This window comes from Manduca sexta, chromosome 14, assembly GCF_014839805.1.
Source record: "Manduca sexta isolate Smith_Timp_Sample1 chromosome 14, JHU_Msex_v1.0, whole genome shotgun sequence".
Classification (NCBI taxonomy): Eukaryota; Metazoa; Arthropoda; class Insecta; order Lepidoptera; family Sphingidae; genus Manduca; species Manduca sexta.
The window spans coordinates 778,096-796,363 of NC_051128.1; the positions used below are offsets into that span (position 1 = coordinate 778,096).

The window sequence follows — 18,268 nt, forward strand, 5'->3', positions numbered from 1 at the left end:
TCCCGAGTGCTACGACTGTCTTTCTTCAAACGAGGCTTAAAAAGATTGCTCACCTCCTGGTAGTCAACGGCTTAGTTATGCCTCTGGCATTGCAAGGTATGAATCTTGGTAAGATGGTCCATCTTACCATCAAGCGAAACGCTTGCTCGTTTGCCTATTAGGGAATAAAAAAAAAACAAGTTAGTATTAAAAAAAAATGAAAATAAAGTATCAATCAATATAATATCTGAACTTGAGGTACTGTTTCAATTTTAAATTATTATGGTTTATTTATTTATTTATTTGATGTTGCTCGCGGCTTTGCTTGCGTGAAAAGCCTCTCCCGCTATCAAAAATCCTAAATCATTATAGCAAGCCGTAGTGCCATTTGTACGACGAGTCATCTACTAAAGAAATAAGATTAAAAATATTACCCACAGAAGGAAATAATCGGGATAAAAGTAGCCTAGATATTAATCCAGACTTGTTCTGTCCGTGTGCTACGATACAACCAAATCTGTTCAGCGGTTGCTACGTTTATTTCTAAAAAAACATCCAAATACATATTTTTACAAACAATCCCATATATGCTAGTAAGAAAGTCATACTAAAGATTGAAAAGGAAGAAGACAGAGAAGTATAAATATATGAAATGTACCAAAGTTAAATCTGAAGCACTACGTCTCTGCAGAGGTCACGATTCTTCGGTCCCTACATAGTACATAGTACATAATAATTGATTATCCCTGTTGAGCCATAATTGTAGTATGTTGTCTATCTTTCAGTACAAGGTAAAATAATAATATTGGTACTACATATGATAGAATAACTATAAAGTAACTGCCACCTCAGTCGAATAGACCCATTTATATTTAATTAATATAAATTTAAAATAGCTAACCTTGTAAATTTTTAATGAGAGTGCCTGAGTAAAAGCGCGGTCGTGTCTAGTATATTTAAACCTTATATCAATAATTTTAGCGTCCGTATTTTATTAATCTAGCTGCGCGCATTTCAAATGTAAGCTCGGTTGCTACAGCATTACAATATCAACAGAAAACGTACTCTAATGTTATCAAAATAAGATTGAAATTGTTTTATATAAAAACAAATTCACCGTTCTATTATGCTGTCGGTGAGCAATGGCCTTAACCCGTTTAGTATTCAAACGTTGAAGTCTAGACGAAAAGAAATATTATCAATATTTTTATAAGTTATTCGTACGTTAAAATGTATAAATTTTAGATGTTCAATAATTTATTTCCAGAATAACATGACGATCTTTTTAGACGTTTGTAAAAATATCAGTTCTCTTATAAATGTTATTTATTGTGTTATCATTATGTAATTTAATGACGTATGATTTTATTGTACCGCTCAATCTCGCTCAATAGTCCCAGGTATAAGGGAACATCATTTTAATGTCACCAGATGTCGCTACAAGTAGAGTATTAAGATGGAGTAGTAGGATAGTCAGCGATTTATTTTTACAGACATTTTACTAATATCAGTTTTGCTATTATAAAATAAAAAGTGTCTATAAAGTACCAATTGCTCCCACTATCAAATGGAACTGTCATGGTGGACAAAAATAAAATAATTAATGTCTCTCATTCCGATGTCTTAAAATATTGCAAGTTGATATTATTTTTCAACGGACGGAACCATCCCGTAGGTCCTTATTGAAATAAAATTGTTGAAATTAGATAGGTTGTGGTTTCCATCGACGGAACCTTAAACATAAGTTAGCCCCGTAGCGGCTCCAGATTGCGGGACTGTGGCTTGGAGCTTTTCATTAAAGCTTCGTTTGAACGTAATTGAGCCCGCGCGACGGTAACCGTGAGCTTACGAAAGCTCCTTCTGTAATAGAAGTGCACTTTATTTCCTTGAAGGTCCCTGCGAAAATAGCACTCTTTAAAATGTATAAAGCGTTATGAAATAGTTTTGAGAATATCATATATTAGCTGGGTCGTAAGTACAGGTATATTTTTATTTTCACTGAACTGTTTATGTGGTACAGTTATCTTTTATTTATTTTCTAAATCATAAAATATTCAATCACTTGGCGAAAAGTTGCTGCCCTGGTCATACCTCCCTACTACTTACTCTGCCCGTCGAGAACAAAGGCTTGATGTGCGTTTTATTGTTTTAGATGATAAATAAGCCGGGCCGATTGAGGTGGTCAGTGTTTTAAAAACTGACATAAATGTTTGGTACATACGAGTAGATAAATCATGACCTGGATTGAGAGACTCTACGTCATATTCGGAAAATTCAGTGACTTTTATTTCCTGAAATTAAATTAAATAATTCATTTGACCCTGTAAAATGTTATACATTATTTAGATTCGCTCAGTATTAACTCTACCATCAGTTTGAAGAAGAACAGGCAAGAAACTCTGGTAAAAGAGAGAATTAAGATATGAAAGAGAGATATAAGAGATTCCATAAAAAAGAATCACGCCAAACCACGCGTAAAGCCTAGTCCTCTTTAATTACTAACCCGTCCCTGTTCATTTGAGTTAAGAGTATCGTATAACACTAATTGCGGCGAGACTGTAATGAAATATTCCGCTCGGAGGAGGCGTGCGAGTGACGTCCAGCCGAGGGAGTGAAGGCGCGTCTTTACTTGCGAATGAAACGCGTGCGGATATTTTGCCTTGGTTTTATACGCAACAATATAAAAGATAAACTTTTCTATGTAAACAGCAGATATATTTGAACGACACTTTTAGCGTTAGTTAGCAAATAATATATTGGTACGTCCAAAGGTAAGCGGTCACTGCTTATGGCGATAATATGTAAATAAGGTAACAGCTATTGCATTGCATATTTGGTCGAATTACGTAAAAAATAAACGTATTTCTAACTAGTTTAAAAAAACTAAAATTCTATATTTTGCGTTTGAAATCTGATATTAATATACTTATCATAGAATTAAATACTACTAATTACACACTACTTATAATTACGCAAAGTCAATAACTGTAAATAAGAAAATGGAAACCATACGACGCTTTGTCTGTAGAGTCCGATTGCAATTTCGCCAGTCTGCACGCACCTTTAGTGCCACTAAATTCAGTTTCAACGCAATTAGCCCATGATTTGTGGTCGCCCGCCGGCTCTGAGGTTTATGTGCAAATTTGTAAATACCCAACAAGACTTTGGTTTTTTATATAATTTAACTATACCATATGGAGATAGGCACGCCCCGTATGATATTATGGGACGGAACACACTAGGCGAAAAGTGGGTGGCCCTGGTTGCGTCTCTGCATACCCCTTTGGGGATAAATGCGTGACGTGTGTTTTTTTGTTTGTTAACTAGCTACCAGCTTCGGCTTCGCACGGGTAGGAAGCCATATATGTATTTTTTTTCTATCATACAAAACGTTAATGAATTATACATATAAACCTCCTTCTTAAATGACTCCGACTATTGGCGAGAGCCGTATAAAAATCCAGTCATTTTTGAGATTATCGCGTTCAGACACAGTGGGGACTTGTTTTATAGCACGTAAAGACGATGACACGAACGAGTTACGAGGCAAACTAAGGAATATAAACGATATTGTTTAAGTGTTTAATACCAAAAATATTTAAGCAGTACAAGGGACTGCATGGCACTGAATATTTTTTTAAATGGGAAAGGCAGAACTTTGTGCTTTAGAAGTACGTCTGAGGTTGCCTTAAGTTTGATATCTAGGGCGGGTAAAAGATTTCAGCAGTTTCTTTGCACACTTTTATCCGAGACTTGACTACATCGTGAAATGTTATTCCCTTTTGGCTGGATTAGATGGTTTTTATGTACATATACTATGATTCTCTCTAATACTACACATGATTGACTGAATCTGATTGCTGACTTAATTCTTTTTCGATATCATAAATTTTAAAATAATATTAAATACTTATTACGCTCGTGTCAATTAATGACATTTCAATCACTAAAACGAGTTTATAGTTTGTCAATAAATGAAAAATTAGTTTTATACATGTATATTTGTGATTTAATTTTAAATCAATTATTCTTATTGAGTATTTAATAAAATGGTGGACAATCTTCCTTTGATTCCTGATAAACAGTGAGTTTATATTTTCTTTATAAAGTTGTTTCATTTCGTAGAATAAATAAAGGGTCTATAATTACGTCGAGTTCTTTATACGACAAAATTACGAGAAAACTAGACCTCCAATGGTAATTTAATACTACTAGTTATAATTAATTATTTCCTTTGATAGCAGACAGGTTAATGACCCTTCTGACGGTAACAGGTCACAATCGCCCATGGACGTCCGCAATGACAAGGATATAGCCAAGCCGCTACCTACCGCCAAATATTAGATTTAGTTGACATATTTGTTTACATTAAAAAGTTATTGTAATAGGAACACAGTAATCTACATCTTTTTATGGTTATAATATAGAACTGAGTAACAAGAAAAGTAATTTCACAGCAGCAAAAACTCACCAACCCTTTTGAAAGTTTGAAACTGGATAACAAATACATTACGGACAGTTTGTTAGGTTTCTTTTAGGGTTGTCAAATTGAAGAGACATGTTTATATAGTTGTTAGATTTAGTTAAGGAAATTGTATCCTTTTTGTAATTTAGGTTTACAGTTTGCGTCTTTTGGCTATCATTGACTTATAAATATGATGTAGGCGGGTTTTAGCTGGCTTGCTAACATGTTCCTTTTTCTTGGATCCTAAGAAAATCTACTTTCTTTTTTTCTCCCTTGGACCATTTCTACTTGCAAATTCCGAAGTAGGCAAGGATAGCGTAAGCGATGCACTCATTAAATATCACAACCCCATAAAGTTCGAAATAATGACCACCATTCCAGGCTTATGATATTAAAGATCCCATCTAAAGATTTTGTACATAAAATAACGAGTAGAAAAGTCGATGGGGAGGCTCAAATTGTCGATTCTTAATAACGTCGCTGTCCAGATGTTGCCATACCGTTGGCACAACTTCGCTTTCAATTATTAAAGTTTGAGGTCGACGTATTTGATTGACATTTGATGGGCTGTTCCCTGTAAAAATAGAAATGGTATAGCAGTAAACAGTTCGTGGCTTTTCCTCCTAGTAGCATATAGGGAATGGATTCCTCGAACCGGGTTGACATCCGGTGGCATCGGATTGGATATCGACATAAAATGTATCCTTTATTATATTCTTATATCATCGCTAGAAGAAAACTAAGTGAAAAAAATACGGCGATTTTATTTAAGATTGACAAACATACAAGCGCTTAGTACGATACATCTGTTTGAAAGACGCCATAATGCTAAATAATCATTCATATATCCACGATTTCGTTTAACAGAGGCGTGTGCGCTGATGTACGGCCGGTGCTTCGAGAGGTGTTCCGCGAGCTGGATTATCTGCCTCCCTTGGCAACAGAAGAAAGAGATAAACTACACGTGGCGGGGGACGCTGATATTTCTCTACCTAGTGTAGATCATTGGGTACCTTTTTCATACTTTATCTTTTATACCAATATAATGAGATAAGAAAGTTGATCAACGGTCATGAATTATACAGCGCAGCGGCACGGTTGATGGTGTCCTCTCATAATTCTTATTAATTAAATGGGGTACAATATCTCACACACAACAGTAGAAATAGAGATATAACATGCCTAAGTGTCTACTAATACCCATAGAATCCAAATTAATCTCCCTAACACATTGACTTGGGAATTAACAAATAATGGCTCGCTTACAGAGGAAACTTAAAATCCACCAACCCGTATTGAAGTTAATAAATTATTTGGAAAAGTAGTTGAAAAGCAAAAATATTAATAGGCTTATAAGATATAGACGTCTTTAAACAAAATTCCATTAAGAACCGTTCCAGAAGAAAGTAAACTTGTTATCAAAAGATGTTCCCAAATAAATGTCTTGTTAAAATATGCAAATCAAACTAAGTTATTGTCGAAAAATATTTTCTTAGGAAGTTTACTTTCTGTTTTATACGGAAGTTATTTCAGGTAGACAAATACAAGTCGGGGTGTAAACAAATCTGGCAGAGGGAGGGGGAGTTGAAACAGCACCGAGCGATGACAATCTCACGGAAACCATTGCCGAATATATACAAATTGCACGCACCAAGAGGTGGAAACGACAATGCTGATTGGAAGAAGAGGCATGGAATATTGGAGAGGAAGGATCTGATCCCTTCCATCGAGCAAAATGCTGGGCGTGAGTATATTATTTTTGTATTTCCTAATGTTTTTCAATTTATCAGTCCATTTACATATGAACTACTAAGAAACATTCCCCACCATGGAGATCACTTAACAACGTGATACACTTACTCTTTTGCCAATCTATAGTAAAAACTACTGCACTAAATCCAATAGCTGCACTTTGCTATGACAGGATAAAAATGTTCCCAACGGTACTCAAAGTAAAAAAAAGACAAATGTAATCCTGTCGTAGTTGAGATAAAAAACGGCCGGTTTAACTGCAGTGAGTTCCGGTAATACCTCGCATTACGAAAGATTTATAAAACGGACATCCTAGTTAAAATAGCTTGAACTCGGCTTTTGTGTTTAACCAGATTTCACAAATAGGATTTTAACGAACAGCTGTTGGATAGCATTGTTTGAAATGTGAATTGAATTTAACAGATTTATAAATGCTTTATGTGTGGCGACAATATCTTCAATTATTTAAGTGACGAAGTGCAGAGTTTGAAACGTAGATAAGAATTCAATGCCAGTTTGAATATAGAAAAAAAAATAAGTTGTTCAATAAAAAAAGTTAATTCCCCGGGGACTGAATTTATGCATGATAGAAAATGACTACCTTGGAACAGAATCAGTGAGTTGACTCCAATTTTCCTGTCCACCTTTTTAGAGATATACCTAACCGTACTTTACCTATATATATGTATGTATGCAATAGGTTCCGCAAGTCTGTGGATCAAGAATATCTTGAACAGAAGCTCGTGCGAGGTGAGCTCCGTGACGCTGCGAGGGTCACGTGTTCGGCCTCCCTTGCAATTACAACCCCGGGATGAGGTCACTCTGCAGTCTATGAGGTAACTTCTAACTTCTACTGATTTGTACAAATGAAGCTATGGGGTGCATGAAAGTCGTTTCTCGGAATCAATCGGTACCGTTTCTTTGCTGCAGCATAGGTGAAGTGTACGAGCATCACCCCGCCCCACCGACCCCCCCTCCGCCGGAGATACCTCAGCCAGAGTACATTCTATGCGTGCCTCCTCGACTGGACTTTATAAATTTCACTATCGGACAATTGCATACGGTACTTTTTCTTGCATAACTATTTTTAAATAATAATACCTACAGAAAAAATCATTTATTAAGTTTCTTGAAATCATTTTAATGTTGCTCTTTATTTCTATTTTAGCAAGGCATCCGCCTCATCAATGTCTCTAAGTTTGAGATTCGTTTATCCATCCGTCCTCCCGTGCGTAAGGAGTTGGATATAGAGCTGGGTGGTACCCGAGGACTGACGGTGACGTCAGGGGCTGCTGCTGAGATCCGCGTACACTTCAGACCACGGGATGTGCGCGTGGTGATAGACCAGTTGCTGGTCAGAGTATCGGCTGGAAGAAATTTCGCGGTGCCCATAGCTTGTTTCATGCAGCCACCGATTCTTGAGAGTAAGATTTTTATTGTTATTATAATTCACGTATTATTCCATGTTTAGGTAAAAGCGTATTATTCCCATATTTCATCACCTGTGGGGTCTGATATAATAGAAGGCGATCACGCTTCTATAAGAGACACTAACCATTTCAAAAACCATTCCCTCTCAATATCGAAATACATTCCAATCATTTCATTTCAGTCCTAGTGCCGAGCATAACGTCGTCTATGCTCACATGCACACCGGGCGATATAGAAACGTGCGAGATGATGTCGCGCAGCAGCGATGTACTGGAGCTTGGCGCGCGACTGCTTGGTGACGTGCACCTCGTCAAGATGCTGCTGCATTGCGAAGCTGAACACGCGGAGTTGTTTGTGCTCACAGAAAACGACTGGCTCTCTTTTTGTTTGGATGTAAGTTTCTCTTAACATTAGACCTCTGACATTTTAAAAAGTTGGGATATGGCATGGAACCATTAATTTCTGACATCTGATAGACCTCTACCTTCTGACCAATGCCATTTAACCTTAGACCTTGGGGCCGTAGCCTAGATGCCTTTTTACAATCGTTAGCGGTAACGTTATCTACTAATCCTGATAATCGTCAGATATTGGTGACATGTGAAGCGTGACGTAGGATCTGAGTGCGGACGGCAGCGTGGTGTCGGGCGGGTTCTCGTGGTGGCCAGCGCGCTGGGCGGGCGGCGGCGCGGTGCGCGCGGCGGCAGCGTGTCGCGCGCGCAGTGCGGGGCTGCACACGGCGCCGCTGCGGCTGCTCGCCTCCACCGCCGTCGCGCGCCCGCTGCATCTGCTCGCCGACGCGCTCATGTTCGCCACTACACACATCACTATACAGGTAATTATAAAAATGTTCTCAACTTTATTACACTTTACGCTGATACTGCTCATTCTCACTGTCGTCCTACTGTTTATACTAATAGTTTATTACCAAACAGATAACGAGATAACATACGTTGTACTGTGACGTCTAATCACGTCTATTGTGGTCACACGCTCACTAGATAGAGTGGTACGCCACGACATTCTGTTGTTGACTTCAGCAGTTTTCACTATTTATTATATCTCGTTGCACTTATACTGTGCAGTCTTCGCTTCATAGGTCATTAAAAAGAAAAAAATTTCTAAAGATATTGTATAATATTTCAATGTTGAACTAAAGAAATCAGAATAAATTGTTAATGTAAGAAAGTACTGCAGCACCGTCGCATTGCGAGATATAAGTATATTATGCAACATGTAAAATAGTTTTCTGTGGCAAGATCAGTGTTTGAATATTGCAATATGAACTTACTTTACTGAAAACGATTGCTGTAGATTTTGTGATAAAATATCAATGTTTATGGTGAGACAACAATTTGAATGGAAAACAATGAGAATTGACAGTGGCGTGAGGTCTGCAATGCCTCAGAGAATCTTACTGCAGCAATAAAGACTAGAACAAAGGTATTTCTTCACCTACATTTTAGTGTAACATTCTACTATTTAGTTCGCTATTGCTGCGTTAGATGAAACTTATTACAAGCTGTTATTTGTATAATTATTTTCTTTTTCAGTGCTTATTAACGGATTAGTAAAGTTTTGTAGTGTTTGGAAATGACAAAAAAAAATCATAATTGTTGAAAAGAATTTTGAAAGAACAAGCGTATTTATAGTGAACTGGCGACCAGTGGCGGCTTTATGCGGGTAACAGAGCATATAAATGCCTAATTATTTTTTTCCGTCTTGGAGTCTCTCACAGTGCGCTTTATCGCTCGGCTTATAAATTTTTGCTTGCAGCTCCAACCGCTTTAACGCTTATTCCCGAGATAAAAAGTACTTTTTAGCACTTGGGAGTAATGGAGCTACCTTTTAGTAAAATCTTTCTGAAACTCTTAAGTGGTTGCAAAGATTAGCCCTTACCAACCTACAAACCAACTCACAAGCTACCCATTTATAATATTAGTACAGATAAACAATGACTATAACCAGTAAACAGTAATATAAAGTACAAAATAACGCTTTTGCATCTTCATATTTAAATGAAGTAAATATTTGCAGTCAGCAGCAAATCAGTTCTTAGGTCGAAATTATGTTGCGAATACGGAGTGTACAAACAAAATCACCGGCGCATTCGCTCGCCAAAGTAAATCCTCTTTTGATGGCTCAAACAGCTGTTTTTTCTTCATTTTATGGTTCACGTGTCTCGGATATTAAAATATTCATGAAAGCACCGCACTTTGCTGAGCAGCCCGCCTTCACTTCACTTCGACAGGTTTAGGGTAGGCACACACTTATCACGGAACTGGATAGTTAAAGCCTTGTAGTCAGTTATAGGAATTATTCTTTTCATAAACAAGAGTTAAGACACTGGAATGAGAAATTTTTTACAGATTAATGCTTAGTTATCGAAAACTATTACTTATTTAATAGGTAATAAGGTTATTAATTAGGTATACTCACAATGGATTAAAAAGGATTTCTTAACTATTTGGATCCCAATATCAATATTGTTTCATACACCAGTTCTGCAAGACTTAACTTGGCATGAAGCAAGTGTCGCGCGTATAATACGTGTGTGACAACCTTTAAAAGGCACTTAACTACTTCACCAAAACACCTGAACATGTGCCTTCAAGATTCTATTTTGTTTATTCAGTTCAGCCTTTGTTTATCACTTTCCTTTGTAAATTCACAATGAAATACAACACGAAAGGGAGTAGACAACTTTGATATAATTAAATTAACAGATTCAGCATTTGTCTGCCAAAAGTGGCAATTTGATAAATTAGAAATTGTAGAATGTTTCGAAAGCAAATTACCAGTGAAAAGACATTGTTGGTCAATTATGTATTTTGTTGTGGAATTTCGTATAAATTAAGTCTATTGCTACTTTTAAAATCAGCAACAAGATGTTATATTTATACTTATATTTGGCTTATTGATGAGTAAAAATGACTTATGAAGTAGCAAAATTATTCGGTACCACCTTCTGTATAAGAAATGAAGATAAATTACATCATAAATTAGTATCAGCCATCATGTATTTTGCTGTATTGAATGCAATAATTGTAACTGAAATTGAGGGTGATATTAATTTGAATTTGGAACGTATAAGGTTTTCAGTCGCTGTATTAAAATCTCGGCGTGATGCTGGATATGCGATTAAACGTTTTGGATAAGAAAGATTAGTCGTCAAATGGGGCTTTGGAAAAGCGATTAAAATACCGCTCGCTGGTGCCAAATGCGTAAGGCTGGCTAGAGTAAAACAGATTGCTGCCATCGTGCATATTCCAAACCGCGCATATTACTCTGTTTAAAATTAAATTAATTGGCATTTTGTGTTAGTCTTTTAGACTATGTTAATGGAAATCTATTTCTAAGTACCGCTTCCTGTTGGTCTGTCCTTTTGACCTAATAAGGGTTTTATATTTTGAATGGTCATACATACATACATACATAACATCACGCATTTATCCCCGAAGGGGTATGCAGAGGCGCAACTAGGGCACCCACTTTTCGCCAAGTATGTTCCGTCCCATGATGTGATAGGGGGCGAGCCTATCGCCATATCGGGCACAAATTCCAGACTCCGGGCTGATACTGAGCAGAAAAACCTAAATATCACTTTGCTCGACCCGGGATTCGAACCCAGGACCTCAGAGCGCTATTCTACCGGACATGCAATACAACTACGCCACCGAGGCAGGCAGTTGAATGGTCATAGGGGATGAAAATAATAGAAATAGTGTAATTTAAATATTATTTTTGTTTCAAATATAGGTGAAGTCTTCCCATCAGTTCACGTAACATCAACCGCCGATATAGGGCACGAAATGCTAAATGTCGTCTCAATTCTAGTAGTTGAGCAATTTAATACAGGGCAGAATCAAAAAACCTGTAGCCCTAATATAAAATTACTTATTCATTAATAATAAGTAATTTTATATTAGGGCGTAATCAGACGTAATGCACCTGAGTATATGAGATATAAATGAAAGGAATCCGAATTATTTACCTGTGAATATTCATTCACATGAAGTAATTTCATTCCTGAAATATTTATCGCCTTTTTGGTTTAGCGGGAGTGTACTTGTGCTGCGAACCGTGAGGATTCCCTGGTCGACCGATACAATTTTCCTGTTTTGTTATTTGGAGGTACATAAAAACTACTAGGGACAGACGAAAATTAAAGAGATTGCATTACTACAGGCGCAGGAGAAGGACTACGACATTTGCAGCGAGGACGACCCGGCGTGCGAGTACTTCGTCCACTTGGGCACTGCTTTCCCGGGACGATCACTCACTGCCACTATTCTTTTGGTGAACCACAGGTGATTTATTTTTACATATCACGCCTTTATGCCCGAAAGGGTAGGCAGAAGTGCGACCAGGGCTTTTACCAAGTATATTCCGTTCCATGGTAAGATAGGGGGCCGGCCTATCGCCATGTTAGGTACATTTTTCAGATTACGGCCTGAAAGTGAGCATAATAATCCAAATATCACTACTCTTAACCATGGATTCAAACCCAGGACCTCAAGGCAATGGTTAGTACCACGCACGCAAAAAGACAAAACACCGAAGCAGTCTAAGGCAATTTAAGTATTACTCAGAAATAGTATAATGTTATTATGTCCACTAGTAAGGAAACAATAATTATTGATAATATATATACCTAAAATATAGACATAACCCATGTTACTTATAAAAATATTTTTATAATATTTCGATTTTTGCAATTGCATGACCCGGCGAGCATGCCGCTCGCCTGATGGGAAAATTGCATAAGACGTTCCGGCAAAATGCACAGTTTAGTTCTAACTTCGCAAAGCAGACGCGTGAGCCAATGCCATGCCTCTCCTCAGGACCATTGGCCTTGAACCCCTTCGTACCAAGAGTTCGCCCCATTCATTAGCTATCGTGGCGTTACAGGCTCCACATTATATATTAAATTGTAATTTAGTCCAGTGCTATATACATACTACTGGACGGTCCGTCCGTGGGGCGTGTGCTCGTGCTGGGAGGAGGAGAGGGGAGACCACTCCGGAGATGCTGACGACGATAGTGAGCGGCTCTGTGTCGGCGCGCAAGAGGCAAAGGCGCGAAATACCACCGCAAATGTGAGATTTATTGCAGTTATTTTATTAGTTTTTGACAGCTGTTTAGTTATCAAAGTTGCACATGATATAGAATTAAAAGGATTTATAAAGTTCATAACTTACGCATGATACGAACAAAAGTATTGGAAATATTTTTTCTATAACGGCCATAAAGATGTGCTCTATAATATTATGTGCCAAAAACAAGCTCACAGGTGCATTTAGCAACTAACTCTATCCTACCGATTCATGGATAAAGGTAAACTTGTGATGATGTATTGTATAGTTGATGGATAGTCGTCTTTTAAGGAATGGATTTAAAAGTGCAGCAGATTTTTCTTTATAGCGACACTGCAATATAACCTCACAGCACCTGATAGTGGAATGGAGTCCAGATAGAGTGTAAAAAGAGATCCCTCGTCAGTCGAAACGGCTATGCCGACATATACAAGCTGATCGGAACGCCACACGTCTACGTAGGCGGGTACCAATTACCACTATGACGGATTTATTGGACGGATGGATTATGCTTTGTGTACGGCGGTACAGCTAGCAGCACCAGCCTGTGGGAATAGCGCTGGAGTATGATAATTAAGTTAATGTCTAGTTGATGTGTGTAGAGTGGCGCCGAAGAGGCCGGGTGCTTGCGGGCGCGGCGCGTGCGCGTGGAGCCAGCGGGGGCGGTAGCGGCACCGCGCTCCTCGCGAGCTGTGCACGTCGCCGCGCCCGACGTCGGCACCGACCTCGGCACCCAGCGCGCTGTGCTCATGTTACTACCCTCCATACTCCAAACAATATTTAGATCATATTGCATCCAAAACGACGCGCCCCGTTACTTTCCCTAATCGCTTTCAATGTGTGTGAGCAGCATGAGTACACGCACACCACGATAGATACGATCGAGGAAAGTGCAATACCGCGTAAGTGACAAAAAAAAAGTAAATTAGGAAAAGTTGTTGGACGCATCTTCGTTAATAAAATGATCTATAGGACTAAGGGTTCCATAAGAACAACAATAGTTCACCTTGAAAAGAGATATTTTTCTGCTCAGCATCAGGCCCGAGTTTTGAATTTATGTCCAATATTACATTAGACTCGCCTCCTATCACATCATGGCACGGAACACAAATGGCAACTTGTGATTGCCACGGTTCCACCACTACCTACCTCATTAGGAATAAATGCGTGATGTGCATTTATCCATAATATTTTGTTATAGCTTCACTTAATTAATATGTCGAGAGTGGTTTGCATTTTGCTCTCTATAAGGTTCTACAAAATGTAAACCAATACTTTATAAACCAGGTTGGTGTTAAAAGACATCCCAAAGGAGAGCTTCCCACCCGACTACGAGCCGATGGTGATTAGCAGCAAGACTGTGGACTCGGAGCCGATACCAGGATTTCGGGTAACTGCATAACTACTGTAGAATAAATATTTTGTATAATTGATAATTTTAGAAATTTATAAAAAAAAAACTTCTGCCGCATGAATGAACGTATGCAAGAAATGTTACCACGATCAGAAGTCTACTATGCTAGCTTTGCTTTCGCATGTCTTCTTCATCTTTTTTATTATTATGGCGTCCGCCGTGCTTCTGCGTGTCATTGGATGAGATTTCAAAAGATACGAAATTTTAAATCTGATATTTCCTTAAGCTCTATTCTTTTCCTTATTTATTTTCAAGGTAAAGGCTATACAACAAACCTATGTTTTCTCTACCATGAGTTTATAGGCGACGATGACTACTTTCAATCAAATTACGTATCTGTTGTTAATACTATATCTGCTATAAAAATCATTTTGACATTAAACTATTATACTTTATTTATCTAATTCAGAAATTAATAAACAATTTAGTTAACTCCTGTAAACGTGGCTCGAATGTAAATTAGTTAATGCACAGCTAATAGCTTGGGCAGATGTTTATGAATTCAATTTTGTTCCAAATATAATTATATTCATATCAATTTAGGCTATTATCTGCGGCATTCAGACAATTATCCAAAAATTTTAATGCTAATGTTAGTTCGTTAGTCGCTACGTTATTCTAGTAGCTTTATATTTTTTTTAACGCTCTAATTTCTGGAGTTATTGGTCTGATTCTGAAATTGGTTTTATTAATAGAAAATAAGTTATCTCTGAGTTTTATAGAAGATTCAGTTCCGAGAAAAATATTAGAAAAACTCCAAGCGTTACCCCACCTGGGAATCAAATATAGGAACTTAATACACATACACCATATTATATGTTGACATTGGACAAAGAATGTGCGCTAAACAAAGGAGGCGAAACCTCATTATCAGCAGATGGTGGTTTATGTTGATAGCGCTGGAAGCGCGAGGTGTGCGACGTGGTGTGCTGCCAGCTGGAGGTGTGGTGGGAGGTGGCGCCGCTGCGGTTCGTACTGGACCCGCCAGTGCTGCCCATATACCACTCCAAGAGGTACCAATTGCTTTTATGTATTAATATTTTAATACCAGCACGACAAAGTGACCATACTCCACCTGTCGATAAGCGGAGTGAGTGAGATAGTGTGACAACAGACAAGAAATGATTATCTATCGCTAGTGGACACAAATATGCCGCGATAAACTTACTTGGGCCACTGTGGCGGGTTTTACCATTTGTACTTTGGTTGCTACCGGTCGAATATAAAATTTATACTACCGCCAACAAGGAGTGTAAAGAATTTTAAGGACATGGCAAAGCCGGGCCTGAGTGTGCCTGATGGTGAATACAGTGTAGTTTAAGCAAAATGTCAATCAACGAGAGACTTACCTTCCTCGACGGCCACATCGGTAGATTTAGTCATTTATTTGTCCACGCAATGCTTGAAACGGTCGAAGAATGGGAATCATTATACTTTTCAGTATTACCTATATTAAATGTATAACTACAACATACAACCTTTTATGTTTATGCCTGTTTACTTTTATCTCTTGATTAAAAATTAACTTAATCGCTGAAGCATAAATTATCCTGGAAACATTTACGGAGTTTATACTTGATGTTTGTATTCCAGTTGTAATTTAAATTCTTGGCATATAATAATTAAAGTCAACACGAGCGGGTGTTTGTGTAATTTTGATAATTTTCCGCATGTTTGAAGACTACACGTGTTCACTTAACTTGATCTTGTTTTGTTTACTCAACACAAAGGATATTAGAATTCAAGATGATAATGTATGTAGTATCGCATAAGGAGATATCTTTCTGGTAGAAGGAATTAATTAGCAAGTTTATAACCTTGTGGTAAATAATTAATACGCACCTTAATAATTTTATCGAGATGGATCGACAAAGATGAATTTGTATACAGTATCCACCCGTCTGGAAATCTTTAGGGGTGGTCTATGTTCAGCAGTGAACTTCATGTGGCTGATGGTCCACTTTTGTGAATTATTTTTTTCATTATTTTTCTTCAAAGAAATATTTTCCCTCCGGCTTAGTCTTCAGCACAAGTGCTTGCTGCTTGTCTTGCAGGGTGCAACATGTCGACGTGCTAATCCGTGCCACGCAACTGTTCGGGTGCGAGGGTGTGCGCGGTGCGTGGTGCATGCCGAGTCGGTGCGGCGGCGCCGCGCCCCCCGCACCGCGCCTCACGCCCGCCAACTCGTGCGCCGCCAAGTTGCCGCTCACGCTGCCGCCCATACACGACCACAGCGTCGAGACTGATGTCATCGCGTCAGTATAGTATACAACTAAATGACTATAATACTTAATAAGGAGCTGAGCAGGTATACTGATGAAAACCAACAATGACTGTAAGCAATTGAACCTAGAATTACAAATTGCTGTATGATATATCAACTAAACTTGCCCGCGCTGTATACACAGCACAAATTGGCGACATTAATCCGCCACGAGCGGCCGCGCGCCGAAATTATTTAGCGAAACATCATCATTACGATAACGCTCCGCCGAGATAAAATTATTCGACTGTCAAAAGGCAGCAGAAAGTTCGACGCAGCCAATTTTGCATCCCACAATGCTTAGCAATTATAATCAATGTCTTTTAAATGGGAACATAGAAGTGATGACAGGATCTCGTTACCACTGCTTAGTAGCTAAATAGATTCTGCTTTGTATCTATTCTACCTAAATCCACATAGTCTACTGTAGATAATAATACGAAATCGGCAACAAATACTTATATTTAGTAAAATATTTTCTTCTCTTTGAAAGATACATTATTAACATTACAAGCATAAAAAACACAATTTATAAAAGCTCATATTCTTTCTGATTTTTTTTACATTATTAAAGCATTATTAAGGTTTGAAGTTTCAAATGGCTTATAAAACTCGCAAAGTTTTTTTGGGGATCTTTAATAATGATTCATAGCGATCGGGGAGGCATAAAGTTAATCTTTGATCAAATAAAACGCTTCAGGCGAAATAGACTCATTATTTACAGACGTTTACTCGCGGGGTCAGTGATTTAAGCTGTTTTTTGACCGGCTCTATCGTACACTATTTGATGGAAAATTCTAGAAAAAATATGCTGCTTTTATTTATTGTTGTGTTAGGGCTTCAATAACCTACAAAAAGCTAAATCCACAATACTTGTATTTTCACTAACGGTGCTCTCGTGGGACCACTGACCCGTATCAGATCAGAGTATTGGGTTATGGTCACCTTCATCAAAAAATGTAGGGAATGCTTTTGCTTTACTTTAAAAAAGAATAAGTTAATTAAAAGTATTGCCACGTTAAAATTATAAGCCTAACACTATTCTTTATGGTAAGTATATCACGCTACTAACACAACCTCTCTGGATGATTATCAAACTTAATTACACTTTTATATAGTAAGTATATCACACTACTAAAGACGCATCTCTCTATGGTCACCATATCTACATCAGCTTGTCTTACTGTTTGTTCACCGACTTATCCCGTAACGTGACTTGTCAGAACGAACTGCACGGATTTTTCACATTACGTATAATAATAATATATATCTTGCCATTCGGGTATAAATTGGGCACATTCATATCCGTAAACCTCACATTACGAACACAATCATATCATAAAACCATTATAAATTGTGTCAAGTGTCGGAGGTGTCGTTCCAAGTGGAAAATATTCGTATAAAATACGCGAATAAAATATAAGCATCCGAAGGAAGCACACGATATGATCATAACATGACACGATTATAAATCGCATTATATTTTTAACGATTCTTATTTTATCCTTGTCTGTGTATTCGATTTGAAATAGTTCTATGTTTCGGACGCAGTAAGCGGACTGATATTATAACAAAATATATCATGTGATCATAGCAAATATCGCGATAAATTGCAACAAAACTGCGGTAAAACGACAACTAAAAATATTATCAACGCAACATTTTTTATCATTATGTGCTCAAAATAAATGATTGCTGCGACCGATAAATCGCATAGAGAAGGTCGTCCCTTATATTTTACAATAGGATTTCATCGCTTGGAGGTCGCACACACGCGCGCACGTACTGAGCGCAGTTTTATGAGCACTATATATTGGACCCGAGGGCACAATGTTCAATGCACGAAAAATTCCATGCGATATTATAAT

The 18,268-nt window shown here is 37.9% G+C and overlaps 1 protein-coding gene across 1 annotated transcript in view; it reads left to right on the forward strand.

The window, feature by feature from the left end:
* Positions 1–3,911: 3,911 nt before the first annotated feature.
* Positions 3,912–18,268, forward strand: part of LOC115442940 — a 111,050-nt gene continuing 96,693 nt past the window's right edge. Inside the window, exons 1-14 of the mRNA XM_037438465.1 lie at positions 3,912–4,063; positions 5,312–5,453; positions 5,978–6,188; positions 6,897–7,032; positions 7,127–7,259; positions 7,365–7,620; positions 7,809–8,020; positions 8,244–8,462; positions 11,816–11,937; positions 12,570–12,726; positions 13,326–13,474; positions 14,011–14,113; positions 15,035–15,150; positions 16,192–16,392. Of these exons, the coding sequence (XP_037294362.1) occupies positions 4,029–4,063; positions 5,312–5,453; positions 5,978–6,188; positions 6,897–7,032; positions 7,127–7,259; positions 7,365–7,620; positions 7,809–8,020; positions 8,244–8,462; positions 11,816–11,937; positions 12,570–12,726; positions 13,326–13,474; positions 14,011–14,113; positions 15,035–15,150; positions 16,192–16,392 (2,192 nt within the window). The 5' untranslated portion in view covers positions 3,912–4,028. The remainder of the gene's footprint in view (positions 4,064–5,311; positions 5,454–5,977; positions 6,189–6,896; positions 7,033–7,126; positions 7,260–7,364; positions 7,621–7,808; positions 8,021–8,243; positions 8,463–11,815; positions 11,938–12,569; positions 12,727–13,325; positions 13,475–14,010; positions 14,114–15,034; positions 15,151–16,191; positions 16,393–18,268) is intronic.